This window comes from Chiloscyllium plagiosum, chromosome 10 (genome assembly GCF_004010195.1).
Source record: "Chiloscyllium plagiosum isolate BGI_BamShark_2017 chromosome 10, ASM401019v2, whole genome shotgun sequence".
In the NCBI taxonomy this organism is placed as follows: domain Eukaryota; kingdom Metazoa; phylum Chordata; class Chondrichthyes; order Orectolobiformes; family Hemiscylliidae; genus Chiloscyllium; species Chiloscyllium plagiosum.
In genome coordinates this window covers 90081096-90099186 of record NC_057719.1, presented here as the reverse complement: position 1 = coordinate 90099186, position 18091 = coordinate 90081096, and the positions used below count along the sequence as shown (strand labels likewise).

Genomic DNA, 18091 nt, shown 5'->3' with positions numbered 1-18091 from the left:
AAATATTTAATACGAGGGGGCATGCATTTAAGGTGAGAGGGACAAGTTAAAAGGAGAGAGGAGGAGCAAATTTTCTACACAGAGTTTGGAACATTTTGCCAGGGGTGGTAGTGTAGGCAGATACTAGGGGGGGTGATTAAGGGACTTTTAGATAAGCACATGAATATGCAAGGAATGGAGGGATATGGACCAAGGGTAGGTAGAAAGGATCAGTTTAATTTGGCGTCATGTTCGGCATAGCATTGTGGATCGAAGGACCCATTCCTGTGTTACATATGTTCTAACTGTAAATCTTTACAATCTCAAACCCTTTCATAATCCCCCAAGGCGTCAATTTGTTGGACCCTTCTATGGCTCAGACACAAGGAAACAATTTCAGTCTTTCATCCTTTCCTGAGTTAGAATAAAGAACAATTCAGCACAGGAACAGGCCCTTCGACCCTCCAAGCCTGCGCCGACACATTTGCCCTCCCATACTAAAACAGTTCTGGCATAATTCTTATAAATCATGTTTTGCAACTTTTCCAGAGCATTGTGCAGTATTTGAAGTGTGGTCAAGCCAAGGTTCTGTACAAGTTTAACATTTAATAATACTGTTTCTCAATGCTCTTCCTCAATGAATACAGATCTGCCTAGTAACCACACAGACATCTTAACATTACAGTACAACTGATTTCTGCCAGTAAGAGTGCCTCACAGCAATTGTTGAATGATGTCAAACATTCAAAGCTTGAACATATACATAATATCTAAACATTTTTGGCAGTCAGTCAAATCATTCCCTGGACCATGTGCTATCTAATTTTAAGCTTTTCAAAACACTTATGACTACATATAAGCCTTAATTATAACTTGCTGGGTAAATGTGATTCAGAATATTATGTTTATAGTTACAATTTTTGCTTGTTTGTGTCATAACTTACTTGCCTTAGACTGATATTCTAACTAACACCACCATGTCCAGGAATAGACAGGCACAAACATTCACACAGCAGTTTGGGAGTCAAAGCCTGAGTTTTGGTTCTGAAAAGTACTTTTTACAGACTTTGCTTTCTGTCCACAGCGTCCAACAAAGCTGTCATTGGGACAGTGAACTTGCACCCATGCCCCTCACATGGTGTTACTCACAAATCTGGCACTTTTCAACAAGAGAAAATACAGCACAGGCTTGGGTAAAAAGGAAACAGTATAGATTGAGTGAACACAGCTTATTGTGAATTTGTCACTGAAAATAGACTTCTTCCTATTTCTGGCTATTATGATGGCATTCCTGTGAAGCACATTCTTCAGTGTACTTGGACTTCATTAAACTGCAGATTAGATAGAGTACCCAGCCAGGCAAGTGGGGAGTATTCCACCATGCTCCCAATTTGTGTCTTGTAGATGGTGAACAGATTTTGGGGAGCCAGGAAGTGTATTACTTGCAGTAGGATTCTGAGCCTCTGACCTCCTCTAGTAGTCACATATGGCTAGTTCAATTCAGTCTCTGGAAACAGTAACTCCCAGGATGAGTGATTCAGTGATGGCAATGCTACTGAAAGTCAAGGGGCAATGGTTAAGTTCTCTTTTACTGGATATGATCGTTCCTGGTACTTGAATAGATTGGTCAGATGGGCAGACATGGCAGATAGAATTTAACCTTGATAAGTGTGAAGTACAGTCTGTTCTGATAGAACGCGATAGTTCTGTTCCCGTGCGATCCCGCGTTATAGGAAAATTGTGTAAGAGCAGCACCATTTAAACCAATGGGACCAGAATCGTGTTATAGCCAACACATGTAAGGAACGTTTGCATTCTACAAATAATAGTCTAAAATCTTCAATCACCTAATGGCCAATTCGCATTGAAGAAACATGTGTTATAGCAAAACTGACTGTCATGCACATTGGAAGAATTAACAAGATGAAGGAGTCTTCACTGGGAAGCTCAGAGGAACAGAATGATCTTGGACTGCTTATCCACACATCCCTAAAAGTAGCAGGGCAGGTCAATAGGTTAGTTAAGACAGTGTACAGGATACTCGCCTTTATCAACCGAGGCACAGATTCCAATAAAAGGGAGGTTACAGGGAAGCTGTACAGGATTTTGAGAAGGCTACAGCTGCAGTCCGGTTTGTAGTTCTGATCACCAGACTATAGGAAGGAGGTGATTTAATTGGAGGGGGCGCAGAGGAGAGTCAACAGTATGTTGCCTGGGATGGAACATTTTAGTTTTGGAGCAAGGATGGATACATTTGGGTTGATCTCCTTGGAGAAAGTGAGGACTACAAATGCTGGATATCAGAGTGTGCTGCTGGGAAAGCACAGCTGGTAGTGCAGCACCTGACAAGCGGGAGAATTGACTTTTTGGGCATAAGCCCTTCATCAGGATTTCTTTGGAGCAGAGTTGGCTAAGGTGGGACCTTGATAGAGGTATATAAGATTACGAAGTCAAGAAGAAGAGGGTATAATTTGAAGGTGAAAGGCAGATGATGTAGAAGGGATTCAAGGAAAACTCTTTTCACCCAGAACATGGTAGAAGCTTGGAATGCAGCACCAAGGAGGGTAATTGAGGTGGGAAATCATGCTTTACCAATCTCTTGAAACTCTTCAAGAATGTAACTAGTAGAGTTGATATGGGGGTGGCGGGTCAGTGGATGCGATTTACTTGGAGTTTCAGATGGTTTTTGATAAGGTTCTATAACAGAGACTAGTATGTAATGTTAAAGCACATTGGGGGTAGTGAACTGACAGATAGAGAACTAATGGGCAAACAAGAAACAGCTGAAATAAAAGGGCCTTTTTCCGAGTGACAGGCAGTGACATCTGTCCCACAGGGACCCCAGTTATTCACAAAATATTGGAATGATTCAGAGGAGGGAATTAAAAGTAATATCAGCAAGTAATATCAGCAAGTGAGTTGGCAGGGTGAGCTTTGAGGAAGATGCAGAGATGCTTCAGTAAGAGGTTATCCATTCTGGTTGACTAAAAGACAGAAAGGCAGATGATCTGACTGGCAGTAGATCGGGAATATGACCTGGGTGCCCTTGTAACCAGTTATTGAATGTAAGCATGTAGGTGCAGCATATGGTGAAGACAGCAAATGTTACGTTGGCCTTCATAGCAAGAGGATTCATGTACAGAAGAAGGGATATCTTACTGTAATTGTACAGAGCTTTGGTGGGACCACAGTTAGAGCACTGTGTGCAGCTTTAGTCTCCTACTCTGAAGGAGGATGTTCTGGCTATGGAGAAAGTGAGGACTGAAGATGCTGGAGATCAGAGCTGAAAAATGTGTTGCCGGAAAAGCGCAGCAGGTCAGGCTGCATCAAAGGAGCAGGAGAATCAACGTTTCGGGCATAAGCTGGCTATGGAGGGAGTTCAACAAGGTTACCAGGCTGATTCCAGGGTTAGCAGGACATATGAAGACAGACTATATTCACTGCAGTTTAGAAGAAAGAAAAGGAATTTCATAGTAACCTATGAAATGCTAACAGGATTAGGCAAGCCAAATGCAAGAAGGCCATTCCCAATAACCAGGGAGTCGAGAACTGGGCATCACAGTAAAAGGATGTGGGGTTGACCATTTAGAACTGAGATGAGTGGAAATTTCTTCACCCAGAGTTTGTGGAATTCATGACCACAGAAAATAGTTGAAGCCAAAACATTGAATGTTTTCGAGGAGGATTCCATAAAGTTTTTAGAACTAAAGGGATCAAAGGGAGGAAGTGGAAACGAGTACTGAGTTAGATGGTCAACCATGATCATGCTCAATGTTGAAACCGGCTTGAAGGGCTGAATGGCCTATTTCTGCTCTTATTTTCTAAATTTCTATGATTAAAAATATGTACATTAGTAACTTTAAAAGGGCTTTGAGGTGCAGAGTTGCAACTCTACCTCCGAACCAGGAGGCTCGGGTTGAAGATCCACCAACTCCAAAGGTGTGTAATGAGATCTCTCAACAGGTTGATTTGAAAATATCTCCACTGAGGAAGTGAAGATGGCTGACCTAAAGCAACTACAATCTTCATTTGTGCCAGATATGACAAGACGCACACTGAGCTCTGATGAGACAGATATCAGTTCGTTGCTTGGAAGAATCGTCCAACACTGATATATAAGAATAGAGTGATGGGGCAGTTTAATAATGGAGCACCTTGGAAGTGGCCAGTCACTGAACACCTCGAGTTTTGGTGTTTTTGAGAGCTTGCTGTGTGGAAATTGGCTGCTGCATTTTCTCTATTTTTGGGATGCCCCGAGGATGTACCAAGCATAATATAAATGGAAATCTTTCTTTTCTTTGCAAAGATTTGAGCAAAGGGTAACTGGCAGGCTACACATACACACCCTATTGCAGGGACCACTGGCCCTTTCCTCCCACTCTCCAGACCTGCACAAGGCCAGATCAAAGCAACTTGGCTTGACTTTGCAAGTAGTAATTAAAAATAATTGTTCAGTAGTTTTCAGGAGCTCATAATTCACCTATTGTTTGCATAACCAAACCCTGTCATTTGCAAGCAACTGCTTTTCCTGCCTAGAGGCTTAATAAGGAATATGGTTTCAAGAGTTTAGTTATACTAGAGATAAGCTTTATGTGAACAACCAACAGGTAATTTTGTGGCTGCAGCATGAATTGTGACAGTCAGTAATATGGTGCACAGGTCCAGATGATTTATTACCAAGACTTATTTCATCACACAATATGAAAGAAAATGAACTGCCTTTATACGAAGCCTTTCACAGTCTCAGAACATCACCAATGACTTTGTAGACAAAGCACTTGTACAGCAAAATTGAAATGCAACAACCAATTTACGCACAGCAAATGCCCAAAAACAGGAATGAGATAAACGACTAAGTAATTTGTTGTTACTGATGTTGTTGAGGGCTTAACGTTTGTCAGGTAAACAGGGGAAGGAATTCAATAACCAGTGACATGGGATCTATCAAATCCCTCAAAAATTTTGCATGTAGGAATGATTTTGCAATGGGAAAATAAGGGGAGAATGCAGTCTCACAACACTGTAAATGTGCAGCTTCGGAGTATCCTCCCCGTGCACAGAGCAACGGTCAATGCCTGTATTATTGGCAAATAGTGGCAGCAAGCATCTAAGAGATGGCACACAGTATCACTCTTCAAGGGCAGGAGATGGAGCAAGTCCTTCCTTCTCACGTCTTCAGTCTGCAGTCACTCACTCATACCACAACTTTTGATAATCTCACTATTATTTGACTATGACTGAGGCTCTTGCACAGTGAATACAGCTTCCTACATGGTGTAATCTTTTGGCTGATTTACACTCCTGCATATAGCTGTAGGACCCCCATTGTATTAAAGGATAGGTAAATGCAGTTCTGGTTATATTCTTCCTAACTTCTCACTGCACCCTCTCTATTTCCAGTAACCAGACTGTAAACCTTCCCCCGCATTCCATCTCCCATCTCAAGGTTTATGACAGAACCAAACCACCACAATTCAATTTGGCCCTTTTCTTATTTACATCGCCTACTGAACAATGAGTCTAGGCTCTGTACATTGACTTTTCAATATTACAAACAAAATTAGCCAAGTAACTCTCTAAGGTCTCTTTGCTTTAAATCCTACCCCCACCCAGTGCCTCCTTACTGCTGACATATGCAGACAGTGGGTTACAAATGAACATCATAGTAAAAACTATTATGTTTGAACTTCAAAGAGAAGCTTTAATCTAACTCGCAAGAACATACCAGTATGAATGTACTTGAACATGTAGATACAACAAACAGTCCAATAACCTTAGGAGGGAGGGGAGAATCACACTCTGAAAAAGGTGTTATTGTGTCTGATACTTCTAATTATTTTAAACAGATGGCTGTGTGTGGTTTCGGTGTTTGCTTTTGAGAAGAAAGAAAAGCCCTTTGAGAATTCTGGAGACATAGCTCCCCATTAATAGACAACAAAAGGCAAGTCTTGACAATCACATCACCCTCGATTAGCTGGGTAATGTGGAAAACTGCCATTAAACCATTAGGGACGAATAACCAAGAGAATATGGCAGTGGAGTCATGAGGAGCAGTTCACTTCATTTCATTATTCAGAGAATCTCTACAAAACAGACTGATATAAAATGAACATATCAAACAGTCTGAATGTGTTGTATAACTCCAGCTTAATGGGTGAAGAGAATGTTTTACTTTGAGGAACATTGAATAGTAAAGAAAATGTTAATTTTACATGATATACTACTACACACCCTCAAAATGTAAACAAAGTTAAAAATCACATAAAACCAGGTTATAGCCCAACAGGTTTATTTGGCAGCACTAGCTTTCGGAGCGCTGCTCCTTCATCGGCTAAGGAGCAGTGCTCCAAAAGCTAGTACTTCCAGTTAAACCTGTTGGACTATAACCTGATGTCGTGTGATTTTTAACTTTGTCCATCCCAGTCCAACACCAGCTCCTCCACATCCTGAAAATGTGGACATTTGAAACTCTCTCCCCACAAAAGGTGGAAGATGAAGGAGTTAATTAAAATATTTCACATTAGATTAAAAGATTTTAATCTTGTTGGGGTTTTGTGGGATACAGAACACATGGAGTGAGCTGTAGATCAGTAATGGTTTTGAAGTGGGAGTTTACACGGGGTTAGCTGACACAGGGCATACAGACACAAGATGGCCGCTGAGTCATAGGTTGGTCACTTAGCACACTAGATGACCGTTGAGCCATTACATAGAAAACACAACAAAGCATACACAGATACTGTCTGAGGCTATCAGGATACCAGCACAATAGACACAGAACACAGATGATTAGCTTAAGGCACGTGGGGGGAGAGAATACACATCAGTAATGTCTACTGCCCAAAGTGTCTGAGTCCAGCCACCACCTTCAATAGAAATGTATACAAGTGTTAATACCTTAGATTTGCAGTAATGGAAAACAATCTTCCTTCTCAGGAAGAACGAACACGACCAATTACTGCAACAATGGACTTCTGTGTAGCTGCTGTAACTGACAATGACTCCGCAATGTTTTCTGTAAACAGACCATGCTGTACAAACAAAGACTCGATACTTCAAATATTATACCACAAAATGTATAAAATATTATGACGTGCTCAGAGGGTGAGAGAAGGCTCGCAGCTGACAGCCCTGCTGTGGACATCTCTCTCTCTCTCTCTCTCTCTCCCCCCGCAGAGCTCCAGTTTCTTCGTACAATAAACTCTGTGGTTGAATCCTGAATCTGACTCCAAGGCTGGTGATTTTCCACACAAGTCTGAATGATGACGATGACAATGAATATTGTTATACTTGTACAGGATTTGCTTTTGTGCCAGTGAGAAATAGCAGCTAAGTATAATGCAATGAAGTCAGTGAACCAATCACTTAGGCTCCAGCTCTCACTCAATGATCGAGGACCTGCACACTACACACCGTGGCTGAAGTTCACACTGAATGATCAGAGACTGTGCACATTGTTGGCATTTTTCTCTCTATAAGCACGAAGAATAGACTGAAGAATTGAATTAATTTGTCAGCACACTTGTTGCTTCATCAAATCACTGACAGCTTTTGCCTCTCCAAGGGTGGCATGGTGGCTCAGTGGTTAGCACTGCTGCCTCACAGCACCAGGAACCTGGGTTCGATTCTAGCCTCGGGTGACTGACTGTGTGCAGTTTGCACATTCTCCCGTGATTGCATGGGTTTCCTCTGGGTGCTCCAGTTTCTTCCCACATTCCAAAAATAGATGTGCAGGTCAAGTGAATTGGCCATGCTAAATTGCATTAGTCAGGGGTAAATGAGTCTGGGTGGGTAACTCTTCAGTGGGTTGGTGTGGACTTGTTGGGCCAAAGGGCCTATTTCCACACTGTGGTGAATCTAATCTAATCAAAACTCAGTCTGGAAATGCACAGTGCATGTCATAGAACCATAGAATCCCTATGGTGTGGAAACAGGCCCTTCGAAACAACAAGTCCACACTGGCCTTCTGAAGAGTAACCCACCCAGACCCATTTCCCCCTACCCTATTACTCTACACTTACCCCTGACTAATGCCCCTAACCTATACATCCCTGAACACTATGGACAATTTAGCATGGCCAATTCACCTAACCTGCACATCTTTGGATTGTGGGAGGAAACTGGAGCACCCGGAGGAAACCCACACAGACATGGGAAGAACGTGCAAACTCCACACAGAGGGTCGCCTGAGGAATTGAACCCAGGTCTCTGGCGCTGAGGCAGCAGTGCTAACCACTGAGCCACTGGGTCATCCACGTGACTGTGTTCTGCTGTTTGTGCTGTTAAAAACATATGTGGGTTTGAGACAAAAAAATACTGCAGATGCTGAAATTCAAAATAGACAGGCAGGAAGCTGGAAGAACACAGCAAACCAGGCAGCATCAGGAGACAGAGAAGTCAACATTTAAATGCAATTAAAAATGTACAGGCACACAATCTACCTTTAGGGTAGATGCTCACTGAAGTGAAGGTTGATAAATTCAAGTTGATTTACTTTGACATACAAATTAGCAGAATTTAGTTTGTATAGGGGATTATTTAGTAAATGCCCCATGTAAGGTCAGGTTTTGCTCTCTTGCCATCAGTTACTGGAATCACCAGATTGCATCAAAACCTTTTGGAAATCCTAACATTTCAAGATTCACATCACCAAGAATCTCTATTCTGTATGAGATACATCCCAGCATTCACTCCACCTCAACCCAGCCTTCTGTAAAATAGAATAAACTTGATTCCACTCCTTCTGATCAGAAGCTCATAGGAAAATTCAAACACAAATCCAGGAGGGGATCTTACCATATACCGAGATCACCGCTAGAATTAACCAGGCAGTCCACTCTGGGAGGTATTTGATGAAAACCAGAGCCATAAGAGCACTGATCATGATCAGGTAAGCCTGCTGGAGCCGAAGTGGGCCCTTCCAGTGGATGCAGACCATCCCAACCACTCCAAAGTTCCAGATCACCAATGCCAACGTGAAGTAATCCATGGCAACATTATAGGTTTTGAAGACTTCCCTGATGAAGAGAAAGGACAGAAGCCTGATTTACTGAATGGAACTAAGCATTTTCCTGCAAGTACTCATTCCCATCTTCTCCAGACATTCACATTCTCATTCCTCATTTTGAGGGCAATGCTGTAATGACACCCAATATGAACAGCAACAAGAACAAGGCAGTCCACTTAACTGTGATGTCATTCAATATCTTCAATATTCACTCCCTTGAAATTGATTTTCACTGGTGAGGTCAATTTTTAATCACCCACCCCTAAATACCCAGAGAGCTGTGGGTCTAGAAGACATGTAGGTGAGACTAGAGAGAGATATGGCAGATTTCTTCCCTAAAATGACATTAGCAAACCAAATGAGTTGTACAACAATAGACAGTGGGTACATTGTGACATTGTATCTTCGACAAGATGCACTGCAGTAACTCACTAAGGCCCCTTAGACAGCAGTTTGCAAACCCATGACCACTTCCAGCCTGAAGGACAAGGGATGAACAGAATCACCACCTCCGAGAAAAACATCATCCTGACTTTGAAATAGATCATTGTTCTTTCAGTGTTGTGGGTCAAAGTCCTGAAACCCCCTTCCTGACAGTATTTTGGGTGCCCCTAGACTTAAAGGACTACTATCACTTTATGAATAGGAAGGGTTTAGAGGGATATGGGTCAAGTGCTGGCAAATGGGACTAGATTAGGTTAGGATACCTTGTCGGCACGACAAGTTGGGCCGAAGGGTCTGTTTCTGTGCTGTACATCTCTATGACTCTAGCGCAATTCTGACCCAGTAGTTACAAACACACCAACACGGAGAATGAATCCTATACTCCATCCGGATAGTTCTGTGAACCCTGCTAATGCCAGACCTGCTGATCTTCTACAAACACCTGACAGCTCCTACACCCAGATGCCACCAGTTAGACAAATTAGCATTAAGATATTTATAGTAGGAACAGAATATCAAATAAAACTCCCAGCACAGTTACAATTCTTTAAAAGGAGAAACTTACCCCAAATAGATGAATGAGAAAAAGAAAAGCAACAAGAGAGACGAGATTATCAACCATCCATGAATGACCTGTTTAAAAGACATCAAGAAAGATTGTGAGGCTTCAAATGGCTGAAGTAACTGGCTTGGCAGATTTCTTTCTCACATTAGTTAATAGAAATACAATTTGATCACTATGGCACCACAATAGGAAAGGGGGTAGATCCTTTTTATATATCCTGAGTTATGTATCAGAACTCCACATACTTATTTTTTCCTTCTGAGTCTAGTTGCTTAACCCCAGTTGACACTCCAGTGCAACACTGAGAGAAAAGTGCACTGACAGGAGCTGGTTTTGTTCAGGTGAGATTTTAAACCAAAGCCTCCTCAGTTAGAGGTGCACTTGGTTTCATTTCTTTAAAAATTCTGCTGTCCAGTCTTTGCCAAATTCATTTGTCCTCTTCCACACAGTCTATTAACCTTCACATGAGGTTATTGTCACTGAGGTTGTTACTCAACTGAACGTTTTTTTGTTAAATATTTTGAATCGTTTCTTCAAGTATTCTTGGTTTGTTTATGCCAAATCTTTGAGACTATTTATCCAATCAACCTCCCCATATACATAATTGGTTTTATTTGAGTTTAATTATTTTCTTTTGGGACTGAAGTATGTTGCTTTTAAATTTAATTTGAAAGTTAATTGTACAATGGGAGAAACCGGTCAAAGGATCTTTTGCTAAGAGATTATTAATCAAGTGTCCCTCATTACACAATACTACATCTGAAATAGCTTTACCCTTAGTTTGTTCCAGAAAGTGATCACACAAAAGTTTCTGACAAATTAGTCTTCCACAAAAAAGAACTGGCGCCCTACAATGGTTACACAGTGCTAATTACAAGCTCTAATTATTTCTTACTTAATATTCTACTTAACGGTACAACTACTGTTCAATTGCTGCAAGTACTTTAAAAACCTGCGTTTTGACTTGTTGTCCCTAATCTTTATCCACACTGATTTAATTTCATAGGAGAAAGTGAGGACTGCAGATGCTGGAGATCAGAGTCGAGAGAGTGGTGCTGAAAAAGCACAGAAGATCAGGCAGCATTCGAGGAGCAGGAGAATCGACGTTTCGGGCATAAGTCCTTCAGGCTGGGGCTGGGAGATAAATGGGAAAGGGGGGAGGGTGGGGAAGGTAGTGGAAATGCGATAGGTGGATGAAGGTGAGGGAGAAGGTGATGGGTCAGAGGGGGCAGTGATGGACAGGTCTGGAGGGCGATGCCAAGTTGGAGGCTTGGGACTGGGATAATGTAGGGAAAGGAGAAATGAGGAACCTGTTGAAATTCACATTTATCCCATATGGTTGCAGGGTCCCAAGGTGGAATATGAGGTGTTCTTCCTCCAGGCGTCAGGTGGTAAGGGTTTGGCAGAGGAGGCGGCCCAGCACCTGCATGTCCTTGACGGAGTGGGAGGGGGAGTTGAAGTGTTCAGCCACGGGGTGGTGGGGTTGGTGGCTGCATGTGTCCCAGAGATGTTCTCTGAAACGATCTGCAAAAAGGTGTCCTGTCTCCCCAATGTACAGGAGTCCATATCAGGTGCAACGGATGCAGTAGATGAGATTGGGAGAGATACAGGTAAATTTCTGATGGATGTGGAAGGATCCCTTGGACGGAGGTGAGAGGAGTGTTGTGGGCGCAGGTTTTGCACTTCCTGCGGTGGCAGGGAAAGGTGCCAGGAGTGGGGTGTGGGCTGATGAGGGGCATGGACCTGATGAGGGAGTCACGGAGGCAATGGTCTCTTCAGAACGCTGATAGGTGTGGGGAAGGAAATATATCTCTGGTGGTGGGGTCTGTTTGGAGGTGGCGGAAGTGGCAGAGGATGACACGATGTATGCAGAGGTTGGTGGGGTGGAAGGTGAGGACCAGAGGGGTTCTGTCCTTGTGTTGGAAGGGGTGGGGTTCAAGGGCAGTGGTGCCTGAAGTGGAGGAGATGCGCTGAAGGGCATTGTCAACTACGTGGGGAAGGCAAGTTGCGATCATGGGAGGAGACAACCATCTGGGACTCTGAGGTGGAATTGGTCATCCTGGGAACAGATGCACCAGAGGCGGAGGAATTAGGAATAAGGGATGGCATTTTTACAGGAGGTAGGGTGGGAGGAGGTGTAGTCTAGGTAGCTGTGGAGGTTGATGGGCTTGTAGTATATGTCTGTGGTTCGTCAGCTGTCCGAGACTGTGATGGAGAGGTCCAGGAAGGGGAGGGGGGTTTCAGAGATGGTCCAGGTGAATTTGAAGTGGAAGGTGTTGGTAAAGTTGATGAACTGTTCAACCTCCTTGTGGGAGCACGAGGCAGCGCCAATACAGTCATGGATGTAATGGAAGAACAGGTTGGGGGTGGGGGGGTGGAGCCTGTGTAACTGCGGAAGATGGACTGTTCCACATATCCGACTAACAGACAGGCGTGGCTGAGTCCCATGCGGGTGCCCATGGCTACCCTTTGGTTTGGAGGAAGGAGAAGTTGTTAAGGATGAAGACCAGTTCAGCCAGGCAGATGAGGGTGTCGGTGGAAGGGCACTGGTTGGATCGGTGTGAGAGTAAGAAATGGAGGTTGAGACAATGGAGTTCGGCGGGACAGGCGCAGGCTGAAACAATGAGTCGACCGGGGCAGTCATGTTTGTGAATCTTAGGAAGGAGGTAGAATTGGTGGTGTGGGGTTCACGGACAATGAGGTTGGAGGCCATGGATGGGAGATTCCCAGAGGTGATGAGGTTGTGGATGGTCTGGGTGATTCTGGTTTGGTGATGGAAGGTAAGGTCACGATCAAGGGGGCAGTAGGACGAGGTGTCTGCGAGTTGACGCCTGGCTTCAGTAGTGTAGAGATGCGCCACACTATTACTGCGTTCCCCTTGTCTGTGGGTTTGATGGCGAGGTTGGGGTTGGAGTGGAGGGAGTGGAGGGCTGCCTTTTTTTAATTTAAGGTCTTTTTCTTACTAGTCTCCATAAGTCACCCTTCAGGATTACTCCTCTTTTTCCATTCGGTTTCCAAACTGTTGTCCACCCTAGAACATTTACTTCCTGATCTAAATCACCCTTTTCCCACATGGTTATCCAGGTGGTTATACAAACTCATCATCTGTTTGCATCTGTCTTAATAGTGCTTTGTGCTCTAAAGATCTTAATTTTTTTTTTAATTGCTGCCTTTGCATAAACCTTATTTGTTGTTGCAACATCACTGTTAAACTGTCTCTTCCTGTGACACTCTGCTTTGCTCTACCCAAAAATTAAGCAATTGCTTTAATGCTTCAACTTTTCCTCTTAGATTTCTATCTCTCTCTTCACTAGACACCCCACCTTTTAATTTGAAGCTGTGTTCACAGCCCTGACGATACAATTTGTCATGTCACTGATCCTAGTAAGGTTTAAATAGAACCCAACTCAAATGGAACAGCTTCTTCTTTCCTTAGGAAGCTTTTCTCTTCATTTCACATCTTTCTTCTTATTTGCCATAGGTGAGTACCGTTGGCAATGTCAGTATTTGCTGGGAATTTCCTTTGGCTCTTCAGCAGATGGTGGCTTACTTTGAATAGGTCTTATCTTGGAGGGTCAGGGCTAGGGTCCAGGAATCTAACATCCTCTTTTCTGCAATACTCCTTCTGCCATGAAACACTAGATGTAATCATTGGATTTACAGAATGTTGGAGTTCAGTGAGGACATTATTAGCCCCATGAATGTTATAAGAACAATATCTTTGTATTTTATATCTTGAAAATCTGTGGGTTTTAAGGAAAACAAAATTACTTTTATTTATATATAAAAAAGACACAGGGATTTACCAGGATGGTTGCAGAACTTAGAAGCAAGGAATTCGATACCTATTGTGAACTCTACAATAAACCCTAGCCACTATACATAAGCAATCAGAAGCGAAGCTGATTGGAACTGGAAACAACTTACATAGAGAGAGGCACACAGAAGCATGTGCTGTTTTTTTGCCCCCAGCAGAAACTGCCTGTTCTCTGCAGTAACAAAACTCAGTTCAAACTTGATGAAAACAAATTATCTTTCCTGCAGCAGTTGCTAAAGCTTTTGAATTGATCAGAATCATTCTCCAAGTGAATCAGTTACTCTGTACTTCTTACAAACCAGTGGAAGCTTCCAAAGAAATGCAACTGAACTCCCAGGGCCTATCCAAAAACGGATCAAATCTACATTAGAACGGTATGGCTTACATCAGTTTGTATTTATACCACACCTTTAACTGTATCTTCAGCATGTAGCAGCAGCAAGAAAAGCTAAATGGAAGTTGCAACATGTAGTTAGAAGGGGGAACTGCTGATTGAGGCAGAGAGGAACAATTTGTATCTCATCCAAGGTCATCTAAAAAGTAATCGCAGATAATGCAATTCATCTTTCTCTGCATTACACTGAGTGTCACATTCTTAGCAGATGGGTTAAAAGAGGGTCCACTTATGTAGGATACAATCAATTTGATCACTTCATCAAACTGCTGCAATCTCATTTTTGTTAGTCCATCAATCAATGGGAAAAGGAGGTTATAAACATATACAACCACAAATGCATTCTGCGGACAGAAGGAGACTTCTGCGGACACATACCTTGTAGCACCTGTATTTGTAGAGAAGTACAAGAACAAGTGTCATCACAACGATGACACTGATCATAATGAGGGCATTCAATATGGAATTTACAGCTCGCTCTCCAACGGTATCTGTGTCTTCTGTAAATGGGGTATACAACCTAGAAGCAAACGTTACACAGTGCTCAATCTATTTGCATCAGAACAAACAACCTGATCCATTTGCAGTTTCCTGAGCAAACTATTAACAACAATTCAAGACTTTTCAATATGCAGTTTACCCCAGTTGTTCTCAGCGAATACATTTCAGACCTCATCCCCAATTTCTGGTCACTCCAAACAGGAAGGTTCATCAACAGCAAAGTCTAGTGTTATAGAGTCAAGATCAGACTGGTGCTGGAAAAGCACAGCAGGTCGGACAGCATCTGAGCAGGAAAATCGACATTTCAGGCAAAAGCCCTTCATCATGAAGCCCTGATTAGGGCTTTTGCCCGAAATGTCGATTTTCCTGCTCCTCGGATGCTGCCTAACCTGCTGTCCTTTTCCAGCACCAGTCTGATCTTGACTCTAATCTCCAGCATCTGCAGTACCCACTTTTGCCTTCCTCAAGTGTTAGACCAGAGCCCTCGAAATATTTTAAGAAGGTAGCCTAGACCCTAACTTTGTCTTATTTTAAACGTAAATGTCAAGTGTCTGTTCCAGATGCGACTGGTCAAACTAATCATGTTAAGCAAAATACAACTTATTTAAACAGTGTAGTTAAAATGCAACCAAAGAAAGAGAAATATAGAATAACAGTAGCTATTACTAATTAACTGATCCAATATAGTAACATCCCATAAAACATCCCTTGGCAAAAAGGAAAATTCAGATAGATTCTCACATGCAGCTCTCGAATCCAGAAGGAAAACACGAGACAGCAGCAGTCAGGAAACAATCACTGAAGCTCCCAACTCTGTTCAGACCCCAGTAGCTCTGATGCTATTGAAAAAAAAAACCAAAACCCAGAAATCTGAATCCGAGACAGCTGGCTACACCCATTCAGTTTGTTTTAAAATAAAACCTAATGCCTCCCAAGTTGTTTACTCAAGTCATTTTCAGTAGTAAGCTCATCACCTCTGCCTTACAATCTCTCTCTCAAAATAAAACAGGACAAATAACCTCTTAAAGTGACAGCATTGTCACACAGGGAACAGAGATTCATCTCACTTCCCTCTGTACCCCAGGGCTATCATCTTATTTCTACTGTCACAAAGCTCAGGTTCTATGTGCTTCCAGTAAATCACCCCAGTGATTATCCTTCTTAATCACAGCGATTTTACATGACAAAGATAAACTGTAATCCCAGAGATAACCCCATGTACAATTATCTGAGTGCACTCAATTCACACCAGATCTGATGAAGATCATCGAGCTGAAACATCAACTGTCGTTCATCTCTCTCCACATCAGCTGCTGAGTATTTCAAACCTTTTTTGCTTCAACTTTAGATACCCTGTACTGCAGTTAAATCCATTTAGCATCACTGTAACTCACCCAGGTCACACATGCTCAATTCAACACTTTCTAGGCCAATACTGCCCCAAATCTCAAAGGCTCTGAATAATCAGAAATCAGATGCACCCACAAAGAATGCTACGGGAACCCTCAAAATTCCTGATGGTCGGACTCTGTGGAAATTGCTTAAGAAACCTAAATAGGTAAAAACAAGGGCTGCAGATGCTGGAAACCAGAGTCTAGATTAGAGTGATGCTGGAAAAGCACAGCAGGTCAGGCAGTATCCGAGGAGCAGGAAAATCGATGTTTCGGGCAAAAGCCCTTCATCAGGGATAGAGGCAGGGTACCTGCGGAGTGGAGAGATAAATGAGACGGGGTGGGGGTGGGAAGAAAGTAGCATAGAGTAGAATAGGTGAATGGGGGTGGGGATGGAGGTGATAGGTCAGAAAGGAGGGTGGGGGAAGGCAGCAATGTTTGGCAGGCAACACCCTAGGACCCTGTGAAAAGGTCTGAACTTTAGAGTCAGAGGCTTTGGACAATTCTGACTCACTTACCTGGATACTGACCTAGGAAGTGGCAGACAGGAAAAAATCTAGAACTCCACCACCCGTCAACCATTCATCTTGATGCCTATGTCAGCCATCTGGAGTCCTCAACCATTTCTGACCCAACCTCCTCGAAATCCATCTCCCGCCATAATCCACTGTCTATTCATTGACCCAAGTAGTTTAATGGTTTAATCAGTATCTAATAAAAAGTTCAATTATCTGCTGTTCAATTTTACCCAGTCTTGCTCTTTTAAACACATTTGTAAGCTGCATTGCTGCTTCTGGTGATGTGCACCTGTTTTCCCAATTCTTCTGCCTCCAGTATCCCATTTGGACACTTCAATCCCGATCTTCTGATTTAGGTCACAATCTATCTTCCTGACCGAAATCAGACAGACTTAGCTACTTATGGTGGTAGGTTTTCTTTCTGGATAGGTCTTCAGTACAAAGTCCACCCCAATGAACAAAGTCAGGCAAATCTCATCACCTCCCACCCCCTTTGTGTGGGATTAACTGCCACATTTCACAAAGTGAACAGTTTTTTTAAAAGATCTGAAAGCTTCTTTACAAGGCTATGGAGAGAAGGCAATTGGGGGCACGGTGCCAGATGGTAAAGGGGCGGGGTTGGGGTTGGGATGGGAGGAAGTGGAAGGAGAACCTGACGGCAAGGGGAAAGAGTTTGTCAGTCTGCTTGTGGGCAGGGTTGGGATGTTGGCGGTCAGTGAATGATTGGGGCAAGAGTGTCAGTGGTATTGTTCCCGTGGTATTAAAGTGGTTATAGAATCACAGAGTCGTGCAGCACGGAGACAGGCCCTTTGGCCCACACTGGTCCATGCTGACCAAAATGTCCATCCACACCAACCCCATTTCCCTGCACTTGGCCCATATCCTTCTAATCCTTTCCTATCCATGTATTTGTCCCAATGCCTTTTAAATGTTGTTAATGTACCCACCCCAACCACTTCGCTGGCAGCTCATTCCATTTGCATACCACCCTCTGTAAAAAAGTTGCCCCTCAGGTTCCCTTTTATTCTTTCCCCTCTGACCTTAAACTGATGCCCTCTCGTCCCCGATTCCCCAACTCTGGTAAACAGACTGAGTGCATTCACCCTATCCATGCCACTAATGATCTTATACATTTCCATAAAGTCCCCTCTCAGTCTCCTATGCTGTAAAGAAAAATGTCCTAGTTTGTCCAATGTTCCCCTATAACTGACTCTTGAGCCGTGGCAACAGCCTTGTCAATTTCTTCTACACTCTTTTCAGTTTAATAACATCCTTCCTATAGCAGAGTGACCAAAACTGAACACAACACTCCAAGTGTGACCTCACCAATGTCCTGTACAACTGCAACATCACTTCCAAGCATCTATATTCAGTGGCCTGACTAATGAAGGCCAGTGTGCCAAAAGCCTTCTTCACTGCCCTGTCTACCTGTGAGTCCACTCCGTGCACCCGAACTCCAAGGTCCTTCAGTTCCA

General features: G+C 43.0%; 1 protein-coding gene across 1 annotated transcript in view; it reads right to left on the bottom strand.

Moving 5' to 3' along the window:
- Positions 1-18091, bottom strand: part of psen1 (presenilin 1) — a 68434-nt gene that overhangs the window by 9646 nt on the left and 40697 nt on the right. Inside the window, exons 3-5 of the mRNA XM_043698375.1 lie at positions 14585-14726; positions 9996-10063; positions 8776-8996 (exon numbers count right to left, since the gene is read on the bottom strand). Of these exons, the coding sequence (XP_043554310.1) occupies positions 8776-8996; positions 9996-10063; positions 14585-14726 (431 nt within the window). The remainder of the gene's footprint in view (positions 1-8775; positions 8997-9995; positions 10064-14584; positions 14727-18091) is intronic.